The sequence below is a fragment of the Stenella coeruleoalba genome (genome assembly GCF_951394435.1).
Source record: "Stenella coeruleoalba genome assembly, chromosome: 6".
NCBI lineage: Eukaryota > Metazoa > Chordata > Mammalia > Artiodactyla > Delphinidae > Stenella > Stenella coeruleoalba.
In genome coordinates this window covers 61506214-61520434 of record NC_137151.1, presented here as the reverse complement: position 1 = coordinate 61520434, position 14221 = coordinate 61506214, and the positions used below count along the sequence as shown (strand labels likewise).

The 14221-nt window shown below is 37.2% G+C and overlaps 1 protein-coding gene across 6 annotated transcripts in view; it reads left to right on the top strand.

Annotated features, from left to right (window-relative positions):
* SLC38A11 (solute carrier family 38 member 11) overlaps nt 1-14221 on the top strand; it is a 74122-nt gene that overhangs the window by 40212 nt on the left and 19689 nt on the right. For 4 of the 6 annotated variants that reach the window (XM_079924286.1, XM_079924287.1, XM_079924285.1 and 1 more), the window contains 3 exons: nt 673-785; nt 4141-4272; nt 12435-14126. In XM_079924286.1, coding sequence (XP_079780412.1) covers nt 673-785; nt 4141-4272; nt 12435-12728 — 539 coding nt within the window. In that variant the 3' untranslated portion in view covers nt 12729-14126. Of the gene's footprint in view, nt 1-672; nt 786-4140; nt 4273-12434; nt 14127-14221 lie in introns of those variants that run through there. The other 2 variants (XM_079924288.1, XM_079924289.1) reach the window with 1 other exon arrangement.

Sequence of the window (14221 nt, the reverse complement as noted above, 5' to 3'; positions counted from 1 at the left end):
TACTCTGCCTGGGAAATAACCATATTTTCACAGTTTTGAATCAGTGCATTTACCTCAGACTCATCAGATAACATGGAAGATAATGTATGTTTGGAATTCCTTGCTGTGGCCCTGAGTTTGTGATTAAACTCTATAGCGTGATATACAGGAAATTCAGCTCCCTACATGTACTAGTCTACTGTTCCTTTCAGGATTGTCCTTGATCTAAGAATAACATTTCAAAAGGAAATTTGTTTATTTTAACAGACTTTTTTTTTTTTTTTTAATAATGAAGTCACTTACTTACCAGAAACAAAGACCAGAAGCAAGTTTATAAAACCAGTGCACAAGAATTTAGGGAGTTGATTCTGGTGTAAGAAGACAATGGATAAAAGTATTTTTCAGAACTTGGTACAAATATAAGGCTAATCTTCTAAAAACAAACACTGAGAGTAAGAAAAAAACTATTAGTGATGAATTTGCTTTCAAGTGGAACATGTGCTACTTTTAATGCCCATCAGTAATTATATAGTTTTTGAATGCAAAATTTATGTTTAGATTTGGCAGTCTATTCTATTAAATTAAATGACGTTTATGCAGCTTCACTTATATAATATCCAATATCTCATTTATTAGATATTTATCTCAATACCCAGTATCTATTAAATACATCTATTTTATATTATTCTCTAGGAGACTTATTTGAAAATTATTGCAGAAATGATGACTTGGTAACATTTGGAAGGTTTTGTTATGGAGTCACTGTCATTTTGACGTACCCGGTTGAATGCTTTGTGACTAGAGAGGTAAGCACAACTTCTTTCCAACACTTTACCTAGGTCATCTCTCTACTGCATTAATTTGGGGCGATTTATAAATCATTTGATTTTGCAAATTCCCAAGTGCATGACAAGTAATATAATGTATAAAATTTTCTCTTTTAACCAGTTTAAAGATAAATTCATATTCAAATATTTACAAGATATTTTTTCAAAAGTTGGATTTGAAAATCATGTTTGGTAGTTTAGTTTATATTAACGTAAGTATAAATATTAATACAACTGCATTCCAAAGTGAATGCCAGCATTTAATAACGTCAGACCAAGATTTTATTTTACTCATTCTTTTTTTTTGTTTTGTTTTGCGGTGTGCGGGCCTCTCACTGTTGTAGCCTCTCCCGTTGCGGAGCACAGGCTCCGGACGCGCGGGCTCAGTGGCCATGGCTCACGGGCCCAGCTGCCCCGCAGCATGTGGGATCTTCCCGGACCGGGACACGAACCCGTGTCCTCTGCATCGACAGGCGGACTCTCAACCACTGCGCCACCCGGGAAGCCCTATTTTACTCATTCTTACAAAGAAATTAAGTACTAAGGTTTAAAACATGTTTTACAAAATTGTTTTTTGGCTAAAATATTTTATAAGTCAACATGTTTTAAAGGCACCACAGGACAGATTTGATGAGTTTTATTAGTTTTAAAAAACTAAAATATTTTATTTTTCATGAAAACCCAAAATTCAATTTAAACCATTAGTTTTACAGATATATTTTATTCTATATTTATAAATTTATAAATGTTTATGTAAATATAAAATAAACATTTCTTTATTCATTCATAAATTTATAAATATGTTTATATATTATTTACTTATATCTGTATATTCAGATATTTCACTTATAAAGTCAACTCCAAGTTATGTTATATAGCCCACCTGAATTTGTAGAGGAAGATTAGGTAAAAGAGAACTAATTCTTTTTGTGTAAAATTGGATAATGTGGCTTGTCAGGAATCCTTTATACAGGATGCTAAAAATCCACTGTACCATTTAGCAGAAAAACATGATCCTGCTTCATAGTGGTTCTTTCAGGAATCACACTGAAAAGGCTTAGTCTTAGGATCTATTCCTAGAGGCTGTTTACACAGTGCACCATGTCAATGGGTCTAATGTGTGAAGCGAAATGCCTACAGAGCTTCAGATACACTAATGGACAGGCTTCTAGAGGCACACCAGTGCTTACCTTATGCCACTTCTGCAGATAGGGAACTGCACAAGAAAAAGAAATGAGGAAATGTTCAGCACTATGTATATCCTTTGCAGTTAATCACTTGTCCTCACTTACAAATGTATAACTCATAGGCCAGCTCTCCTCAAATATAGGGAGCAGTAGACAGAACTTGATGAATATCTTTTAAATTGAAGAGCCTTTAAAATTTTTGCCAACTATTGTTGGATGCCAGAAATGGTTTTATTTTAGTTTCTGCCCAGTACTTTAGGTTCAAATCTGATCTCTAGATCAGCAATAATAAATGGTGCATTCTCATGTGGTTTCTGGTGAACTGCTTGTGGTCTGTCAGAGTCACTCCACCTGTATAGCTTATGTCTTCAGTACTTGGAACTTGTGTTTCCTTTCTAGCTGCCATGACAGGAAGACAGAACTGAACCAAGATCTCTGCCATGGTAGCAAATACTAGGCAGAGGAACTTTGCATATACATCACCCGTTCACTTCCTTTTTCTTTCTCTCCTTTCTGCACACACACACACACACACACACACACACACACACACACACAAATATACAGTTGGCCTAAATATAATCAAAGCTGTTTCTATTCACAGGTAAAGTAGCCAGCCAAGTACAGGGGTGCCACAAAGCCAGTCTGTGCCTAATAAATACTCGCACTAGCCTGCCCCACTCAGTGATCTTCATCTATAAGAATGAACTTCAGGGGCTTCCCTGGTGGCGCAGTGGTTGAGAGTCTGCCTGCTGATGCAGGGAACGCAGGTTCGTGCCCCGGTCTGGGAAGATCCCACATGCCACGGAGTGGCTGGGCCCGTGAGCCGTGGCCGCTGAGCCTGCGCGTCCGGAGACTGTGTCGGAGCCTGTGCTCTGCAATGGGAGAGACCACAACAGTGAGAGGCCTGTGTACCGCAAAAAAAAAAAAAAAAAAAAAAAGAATGAACTTCAAATTAGATAATATTTGGAAGGACATTACCAATTGTAAAACCATAAATGAGTAAGAGTGATTAGTATCCCCATTTAATTATTAACAGTTATGGCAGTATCCCGTCAATGGGGGACTGTTACTCAACTAGGAATGCTACGTATCACAGTCATTAAGGTCCCCCAGCATCTGACCCTCTCCCACCATTTCCAATACTTGTCTCATGGTTCTTTTGCATAAAGCTACCACCCTATTCAGGCTGTCTCCTCCTTGTCCCCCATAGGTATCTTTACTGTTCTTACCTCTTTGCTCTTTTTCACACTGTTGCCTTGGTCTATAATTCTGTTCTAAATCCCATCCATGTTTCAAGTCCTACCTCAAGCCAAGGTAGGACAAGCACATTTCAGGAATACTGTAAAGCCAATTACTCTCAGGGAATCAGATCTAGATAACTAAAGCACTGTCTAGTTCTGAATTGTATTTGATCTTTTTAATCTGTCAAAAATTGATCACTATTTGTTCCATTAGATTGGTTGGATCTCTCCAATTAGGATGTTAATTTCTGAGACTAGGAATCATCTCCTAGACATTTTCTCTTAGCAAGTCAGTAAATAAGTAACTGTTGATCGATTTCCTGATCTGAGTATCAATGGAAAATGGTAATCAACTCTTCTCCATTTTTGTTGAGGAAAGGCGAGATAAAATAGACTTGGCTTGTATCAAATAGGATTTAGATTATATGAAATTAATTTCCTGTTAGTAAAGGATATTACACACCCATTATTATTAAAGGATATTGTGCTAACCCCTTCCTTAGAGGTCATTCAAATAATCTAAATAGCATCTGTAGTTTGTGTAAGTGGTAACCTTGTTGGACTCAAGGAGGAAGGATAAGGTAACTTCCCAAGGTCTCTCCTACACTTGAGAAATATATTTATACACACATTAGTATGCCGTGTTCTGAGTCTGGAATGTAATCCACTGCCTGTCTGATAGTTCAACAAAGAATACTTGTTATTGATATGTGTGTGTGTCTATGTGTAAATACTTTGGAAACGATAGAACATTCATTCATATGGCTTTGGCTTAAGATTTGATTGATTGCCTAATTGGTAGTGTTTTATACAGTCCTAACTACTATAATATAAAATACTCTCTTAATAAGTCCTGCACAACTCTGAGACTCCCTCTCTAAATAATCTGTTTATATTTGGCAGGTAATTGCCAATGTGTTTTTTGGTGGGACTCTTTCGTCAGTTCTCCACATTATCATAACAGTGGTTATCATTACTGTGGCCACACTTGTGTCATTGCTGATTGATTGCCTTGGAATAGTTTTAGAGCTCAATGTAAGTACATTTAAAGATTCTAAGAATCCCTTTTAAAATAATGTTTACATTTAACATGAGATGTATTTTCCCTTAACAAAGGTGTCACTTTCTAAAGTGGAATGAAAATGTGTTTGTTATATTATAGTAAATATTTATAAAGATGATATTGTGTACTTTATAGGACTATATTTTTAGAGCAGTGGTTCTCCAGTGGGGGAAACATTGCCCTTCCCTCTCCACCTGCAGGGGACATTTAGCAATGTCTAGAGACATTTTTAGTTGCCACAACTGGGTAGGCTGGTGCTAGTGGTATCTAGTGGGTAGAGGACAGGAATGTGGCTAACCATCCCACAATGTGCAGGGTAACCCCTACTACAAAGAATTATCCAATCCAAAATATCAATAGTGCTGAAATTACGATATTGGTTTAAAGGACTTTTTTCATATTCTGTTTTCTGTAGAACATACATATTACTGAAAATAACAATAAATTAAACGGATCTGGAAAGTCCTATGCAGAGTGAAGATAGGTCTAGAGAGATTAATTAAAATATGTAATGAAGAGACTTATATCCACACCCCATATTCACTTACCCTGGCGCAAGTTCTTCTTTTTTTCTTTGAAGTGTTTTTTTCTCCCTCTAGACTTTACTTTGTAGTCTCTACTGCTGCTTCCCAAATCTAGGTCCTCATCATATCACATCTGAATTAGTACTGGCGTTTTGCTTCAACTAGCATATATTTAAGCTCTGCTTCCAATTTATCACCATCCTGCTTAAAAATCTCCACTTTCCTACCAACAAGCATAAAATCTGTTGCCTTTATGATCTGACCCCAAACCTTCTATGGAAAGTTTTTTACCATTAACTTCCCATAATCTGCCCTCAGCTCTAGTCGATCTTATTTTTGACCTACGAGTAAGCCATATTAATTCTTTCTTTTATCCTTTGGCTTATGTTTATTCTTTCCTGTAATTATTATTTTCCTTTCCTTTCTATGCAAATATTACAAAGATTTAAAATTTAGTACATTTTCTAACTTGTTTATTTGTTGATCAGATATATATTGCATAATTACAGTTGAGCCTTGAACAACATGGGTTTGAACTGCACAGGTCCACTTGTGTACAGATTTTTTTCAATAAATATGTGCTACATGAACCTCAGTTGGTTGAATCTGCAGATATGGAGGAACCAAGTATGTGGAGGGCTGACTATAAGTTATACACGGATTTTCGACTGCTCAGAAACCCCTTAACCCTTACATTATTCGAGGGTCAAGTATACTGTATTCCACACAACAGAGATACAAGGATGGGAGGAAATCAGAAAGGATCCATGCTATCGTGGAGCTTACAATCTCACAAATAAAAGTTCAGCTGCTATATAGGCAATGAAGAAAAGAAAGAGGTATAAGTAGACTCCGAAAAGACATTTTTGAGAAAAGATTGACAGAATTTGGTAACCAATTCAACTGGGAGGACAGGGGGATAGAGGGACACATCAAGAATGACTTCTTGGGATCCAGCAATTCCTCTTCTGGGTATTTATCCAAAGAAAAACAAAAACACTAATTTGAAAATATATATGCACCCTGAAGTACATGGCAGCATTATTTACAGTAGCCAAGATATGGAAACAACCTAAGTGTCCATCAATAGATGAATGAATAAAGAAGATGTGGTATGTATATACAATGGAATACTACTTGGGCAAAACAAAATGAAATCATAGTTGGATCCAGAGTGTATTATGCTAAGCGAAATAAGTCACACAGAAAAAGACAAATACTGTATTATCTTACTTATATGTGGAATCTAAGAAAGATTAAAAAAAAAATGAAAACAGGCTCATAGATACGGAGAACAAATGAGTGGTTGCCAGAAGGGAGTGGTGAGGGGGGTGAAATAGGTCAAGGAGATTAAGAGATACAGACTTCCAGTTATAGAATAAATAAGCCATGTGTATGTAATATACAGCATAAGGAATATGGTCTATAGTACTGTAATAACTTCGTATGGGGACAGATGATTTACTAGACTCATTGTGGTGATCATTTTATAATGTATGTAAATGTCAAATCACTATGTAGTACACCTAAAACTAACATAATATCGTATGTCAACTATATGTCAGTTTTTAAAAGTGACCAAAAGAAAAAAAGAATGACTCCTTGGTTCTACTTTGTGGAAGTAGGATAATGATGGCATTTGGTGAAACATGAATAAAAGTGAATCTACCACTTTAGAGTCTTTCGTCTTCCCCTTCTACAGTCCTAATGAAATTTCTACTCAGAATCACACCACTTAGCATTCATCAATCATGCCCCCACAGGGAGGGCAAGCTTTTCAGATGGAATCCCAAGTTATCATTTACTCACTCCACTGAGAGTTAAGGGGAAGGGGAAGGTATTACTGTCAGTGCCCGAGACATTGTTCCCTCCAAGTGCCATTTGGATTTGAAGGTCCAGGCAAAGGTAGTGGAAGATTCAGTCAGGAACACTATTGGGAATTTTCCTGCATCAGAGTATGTGCAAAGTAGGGAGTAGGCAGCTCCCCTGAAACCGCATGGGACTAGGGAAACATCTATTCCATTAGCAATGGAAAGAAGGCTCATAGGAGAGATGGATCATTATTAAAAGTAACTTTTACCTACATCCTAATTTTGCATAGGCCAAAGGCTAGTAGGTTCACTCAAAATCATTTCATGTTCCAACCTTGGTCTACATGAAGGGATGACTGCTACCTAAATGTGCTAACTTGATTTATGTATTATCTTGTATTATGTACTGTTTGGACTGTCCGTAAGCTTGCCTTGCCTGCCTATGTGCAAGTTCTTTGGAGACAAGAATGGTACTTAGCTGCCTCCTCCATCTTCCACAGTATATAGCACAGTGCCAAGAACACAGTGCTCCAAATTACTGCATGGGCGATTGCCCTTGGGAGCACAGTTGAGGAGCTATTTCTACAAATGCCCCTGGACATAAGAGACATTCTTAGTGTAGCACCAGGAAATTAAGTGTTACAAAAAATTGTTGGGGTTGACAGTAATGGTAACCCTCTAATTATGCTGAGGACATGATCGGCATGACTCCCAGCTCTGTTATTTCTTATTTTGTGAAATGTCTCATTTGAGTTCGCATGTTTGTTTGTTTGTTAGAATATTGTAGGATTGTCATATGAGAGAAAATGTCTTTATCAAGTGCCTTGCCACTCACTATTTTGATAGCCTAAGAATGTTTTGTTCCCTTTAAGTTAAGCGAGCATACACATATTGCTTATGTTTCAGGAATGATATATTTTTGTAAATTTGACCATTACTTTCTGTTCACTGTGAATCACACTCACACAATAAAATTATAAGCACATAATCACATTAAATATTCCCTGTTATGCTTATGTTGAAATTTTTGGTGGTTAAGACAGAATTCTGGTGTTGTAGTCAAAGAATAATATTTGGTGAATATCTGTTATAAAGTCAAGATCTGAGCTGGCTTAGAGGACTATTTTTAAAAATTTAATACATGATTCTAGATCCTTAGATTTTTTAAAAACCTGGTTATGTAAACATTCATAAAAAACAGAGTGTTAAATTGTCATGATCTAATAACTCAATTACACTAGTTTTAAAGCACTTTGTAGGAATTCATAAAATCTAAGATCTGCATTCTCTTCCAGACCACTTGAGTGCATATTTTTCCAGTCAACAAATGTCTTTTGGTTAGCACAATATCATAGTCAGGTCTTTGTTCAACTCCGTTTTGTGTGGGCATTTGTCATGTTTCATAAAGCCAGATCAAGCATCATTTCTGTCAGTAATGCAAGCCAGGTCACGCAACACTTTAGAAGTAGCTAAAGCATGTGGTGTTCCCCTTCTGAGCAACAGTGTGAGCTAGCATGTAGGGAGCATTTACTCTGTGCCAAGTGTTTTGCATGCATTATCCTCTTAATCTGTATTAATTGTATAGATGAAGAAACTGAGGCACAGAGTGATTGGAGTGATTAAATAGGTCACACTAGTTTTTGTTTTTAATTAAAGTATAGTTGATTTATAATAGATTACTTCCAGGTGTACAACATAGTGATTCAATATTTTTATAGATTATATTCCATTTAAAGTTAATATAAAATAATGGCTATATTTTCCTATGCTGTACAATATATCCTTGTAGCTTATCTATCTTATACATAATAGTTTATATCTCTTCATCTCCTTCCCCTATCCTGCCCTTTCCACCTTCACCCCTCCCCACTGGTAACCACTAGTTTGTTCTCTATATCTGTGAGTCTGTTTCTTTTTTGTTATAGTCACTACTTTGTTTTATTTTTTACATTGCACATATAAGTGACAACATACAGTATTTGTCTTTCTCTGATTTATTTCACTAAGCATAATACGCTCTAGGTCCATCCATGTTATTGCAAATGGCAGAATTTCATTCTTTTTTATGTCTGAGTAATATTTCTCTGTGTGTGTGTGTATGTGTATGGATACCACACCTTTTTCCATTCATCTGTTAATAAACACTTAAATAGGTCACACTAGTTTTAAGTGGTAGAATCAAGAATAAGTAGAGGGCTTCCCTGGTGGCGCAGTGGTTAAGAATCCACCTGCCAATGCAGGAGACACGGGTTCGATCTCTGGCCCAGTAAGATCCCACATGTTGCAGAGCAACTAAGCCCGTGCGCCACAACTACTGAGCCTGTGCTCTAGAGCCCGCGAGCCACAACTACTGAGCCCATGTGCCACAACTACTGAGCCCATGTGCCACAACTACTGAAGCCCGCGGGCCTAGAGCCCGTGCTCTGCAACAAGAGAAGCCACGACGAGAAGCCCACGCACCAAAACAAAGAGCAGCCCCCACTCGCCACAACTAGCGAAAGCCCGCGCACAGCAACAAAGACCTAATACAGCCAAAAATAAAAACAAATAAATAAATTTATTTTTAAAAAAAAGAATAAGTAGAATATGGACCTTTACAAATGAGATGTGTAATAGAATCAGACCTTCAACTTGCAAAGTTAAGGGAATGCTGTTACTTAGTATAACTAAAATAATACAGAATAAATTATTCAGGGTTATATTAGTTATTTAATAAAAAGCAAAACCCCATTTAGAACTTAGCTTCCCTTTTATTTTATTGTTTTCATGGCGGCAGACAACGACATATTTTCCAAGTCCAGTGCACTCTCAATTTTAAAGGAGTCATTTTAGAAACAAATAAAATAAATGTAGGTTCCATTCTTGGTAATAAGAATCCAGCATCTTGGCACTGACGTTGCTCTTAGAGAGAAGAGGCATCTGCAGTAATTGGGTCCTATGGGTTTCTACGTGCAGCAGAGCAAAGAGAAGAGATGAAGCAGCTGGTGCTTGTGGTCAGAGTAACCAGCCCAGCAAGCACTGTGTGCAGCTTACAGTGGAAGGAGGACAGCAAACCAGTTACCCAGCAAGAGCCCACATACAGAGTGAGGGAGCCATAGTCCAAGCTGCCAAAGACCTGTGAGCTAGAGTTTCTTTCTAAGGTATAGGAACACATTTCACGAGTCCAAATTGATTACTGAGTAGAAATTTTCAATATGTATAAGCATTCTTTTATTTAGTTTTCAGCTTCCTTGCATAAATGAGAGGTTTATATTCAGGTAGGAGAACTCAGATACTTTTCCAATCTGTATTGCCCGTAAAGATCTTCAACACTTTCTGTTATTTCCCCCTTGCAAACTACAAAATGCGCTGGCATCTGTGGTGTTATTATCAAAGGATAGTGCTTTCCCCCCACCCTTTATAATTAAGGCTATATTTTCTTGTCTCTTTGATAAATTGTTATGGTATTTATGTCCTGTCAAGAAATTTCAAAAATTATCCCAAAGCCAGTGGTGTAACCTCGGGCAAGGCTATATTAGATAGATCAAATTAGCTGGACTCATTTGTAGGGAATAGAGCAGATGGAACTGTTCTATCATTTTACTGATGATCTTAGGTCCTAACAACAATCTCTAGCAAGACGGAGCTCTCAAATATTAGGAAAGTAACCGCGATCAAGACAAGATACTCAACTGGACTTCTTCCAGTACAAACATCAGCTATACAATTTTCCCACTAATTCCCACTACTTTCTCAACCCTTAAAAATTATGGCATAAACAGAACACCCATTACTTTGCACTGCCCAGCAAGTTAGGTTTGGAAGAGTCCCAAATGCTGACTGATGACAGCTTCTTAGCAGCAGCTGGTGGCAGTTTTCATCCTGATAGCACTTTCACACTCCACAGTTCCAGATGAAGTAGTTTCACATGTTTGTTCCTATGAAGAGAAGAGACTCTCTCTCTCTCTCTCCACACACACACACACACACACACACACACACACACACACACACGCATACATATATAATTGTTTTCAAAAATTATTTCATAGAAATCAAAGGATAATTATTGTAAGCACAGATTGAGTTCTACAGTATTTTTTATAACTTGAAAAACATTGTCAGTTTCAAGTGACATGATGGAGCCTAAGGAATCCATAATTCATTTAACTCTGGCCATATGAAAACTAATCCTTTATATGCTGTGTACCTTTGTAGGTAATCATTTGTATTCATGTGCTATGAATAGCAAAATTATATTGTCCATATATTTTAAATTAGAATATGGTACCTCTTAGAATTTTCTCATTCTTATATCTCTGACTGTAGAAATATTTTCCATGAAGTGTGGTCCCTTCTATTCTTCCCCAGATTTTTAGATGCTGCCTGGCTAGTCTGACTTCATAATTTGTCCCCCTCAATTGATATTTCTCCAGACTTTTGCTGTTTTTGTAAAAATAAAAAAGTTACATTTTTGAAATCATAGTCATATATTTCTTGTATGAGAGTAGTAATTAGTGTAAAATACAGTAAACTTAGTAAATGGTGATACTGAAAAAAACTTTCTTTTAAAACTATTTTTAAGGTCTAATCTGTTCTTTTACATCATCCAATTTCAAAATCAGTTTTCTATGATTTTTCCCTAGGGACAATCTACCAAAATAATGTGTCAAAAGCTTTCAGACCATAGTGATAGGCATATAGGGTTTCATTATACTATCCTTTCTACTTTTCTGTATAGTTACAAATTTCCATAATAACTTTTTCAGGTATGGAAAATATATTTTTTATGGAAAGCTTCTTTTGTATTCTAAACCATATCATATTGGTTATTGTGTGTTTTAAAAATTTTCTGTATTATGGTTTAAGAAAATATCATTCGTCATTTGTCACATCATATAAATATATTTTGTTAATAATATGTGTTACGTTTTGTTTAATATATAATTAATTTTTAACATAATTAGAAAAAATATTACCTAAAGTGCATTAAATTTTAACATTACTTCATTCACAGAGTTACTAGTGCAGATTTGGCCTCCTCAAGGGGAAAGTCTCTTTCCTTTGAAGTCAGTAACTCTTGGTCTTTCTATAATAGACAACACCACTTCCCATAATTTTCAATCTAACATTCCTCCTCAGGTTGGACTTATATCCATAAGCCAATGTGGGGGAAGGGTGAATGAGTCATAGTTATTTAGTTCTGCTGTGAATTTTCTAGGGTAATAATGTGTTTAGTTTTACTTGAAAGAGGATTTAGAAATGCTACTTCATGCTAAGTACCCTTAGGGGTACAGTTTTCCTTTCTCATACAGACAGGCACCTACTTTCATACAAAGTCAAGGAAAGAGGAGAGGAGAGATAAGACGTTATGCCCTATATACACCTCCCAATAGTCCCCTTTTGTACACAGCTGACAAACAGACCTCTCAGCTTTGAATGGCATAATAGATAACCAGCAATTTGAAATGAAGAGTATAAGGAAATATGATGTGACTGAAAATATGGGAACTTTTAAGAGTTTGCCAGGAGTCAGTCTTACCATCTGCTTTATTTTATATTATTTTCTGATTATTATTTAAGCCTGATATACTATTATATTATTTTGCTTTTCTCATTTGTAAATATACCATCAGTAAGGGAAAAACCTATTCCTAAGTCTTTCTTGGAATTATTTTTCTTTCCTCTGTTTGATTTAACTGAACCTATCAAACTTTTAACATGCATGATGACAAATACATTTTGTAAATGTTTTTTAAAAACTGTCCAAGGAACGCTCCATTCAGTAACATCATCTTATTTCTTGTTTTGAATACGCAGGGTGTGCTCTGTGCAGCTCCCCTAATTTTTATCATCCCATCAGCATGTTATCTGAAACTGTCTGAAGAACCGAGGACACACTCAGATAAGATTATGTCCTGTGTCATGCTTCCCATTGGTGCTGTGGTGATGGCTGTTGGATTTGTCATGGCCGTCACCAATCCTCAAGACTGCACCCACGGGCAGGAAATGTTCTACTGCTTTCCCGACAATTTCTCCCTCACAAACATCTCAATTTCTCACTTTCAACTGACAACACAACTTTCAATTTTAAACGTCAGCATCTTTCAGTGAGTTGCGTGCTTTAAAAAATAGGTATTTTTCATAGACTTCTAAACTGCGCAATAACATTCACACATGTTTTAGTCTCTATATTATAAAAGTATTACTTTGGCATTTATCAAGACTTGGTTTTTCTTTACTCTTTAGTCCAGTATAAAAGATAAAAAGGAGGGAATTCCCTAGCGGCCCAGTGGTTAGGACTCCACGCTTTCACTGCCGAGGACCCTAGTTGGGGAACTAAGATCCCGCAAGCCACACAGTGTGGGGGGAAAAAAAAAAAGGAAAAGAAAGTTGAATGTATTTTATCTTAAACTGGGACAAAATAATGTTTTGTTCTCATGACGGGGCTGCGCTAATCTTAAATGCAGGAGGAGCAGTGAAGCCTGTGGCGTCTGCTACCAACCTCCCAAAGCAGTATTCTCTTATTGAGTATGTGAGCCAATATATTGTGCTGTAAAATGAGTAGATGATTGTGGGTTGCAATGTTGTGTATGTGTCCATTATGAGAAAAATACATTTTTTGTCTTAAAAGAAGGACTCAAAGGGAAGGAAACCTCAAGACTATTAAGGAGACTAGATATCCCAAGAGCAAAGTGAAGCTGTCCGTTATGATTTCAGCAGCATCCCTTGTTTAGAGGAAAGTGAATCCCTGGAGAAATGAGTAAAGTCCTTCCCATGTTACAAAGCGTGACTAATAGACTAGGTATACAGAGCTAGGTGTGTGAGGGAGCAAAATTACCTCGCAGTTTTGATCCTGTGGGAATATGATGGTGGTACCATTAAATGAATTATAAAATGGGAGGCAACCACAAGTTGTTCTGAGGCACAAGCTTAAAGAGATCAGCTCTGCATCAGCTTTGGACCCGTTGAATGTGAAGTGCTGGCAGGAATGAACAACTGGAAGCTGAACTTTCAGACTAGAGCCTTGAGAGAAGAATCAGGGCACAAAAGAGGCAGTCTCACTACTCTGGGGGGTCCTCAGAGAGATTCTTGGGCGCTCTCGTTGACTAGATTCTCCGGAAGCAGACAGTTAGATGGAGTTTGGCCTTCGGGGTATTTATTAGGGATTATAACTAGTGGGACAGAGGGGGAAAGCAGGATCAGGTGGGCACACGGAACTGCAGTGCAGGCTGGCAAAGCCCCAGCCAAGTCCATAAGGAGTCTGGAGCATACGTGACCCGTCAGAGTTGTCTCAGTTCAAATGAAATAGCCAAGTTTTAATACCGCTACTTCCATCAGTCCTTGAATGTGGGCAGCTCTTTGCAGCTGAGCAAACCCCAAAGGGACTGAGAGCTAGAGGTGATCTGCTGGTGGCTGGGACACTAATACTTCCTGTGCGGGGTCTGGGAGGCACAGCTGTGTTTGCCACAGCTGACCTCAGTTTTTAATGAGATTTTTTAAATATCTCTTAAGGGGGATTTCATGTTTTCATATCTATAACAATCTTTTAAAAGTAACAAGAAAATTTGGGCCCATCTGGATGGCTACCTTAAATCAAGTAGATT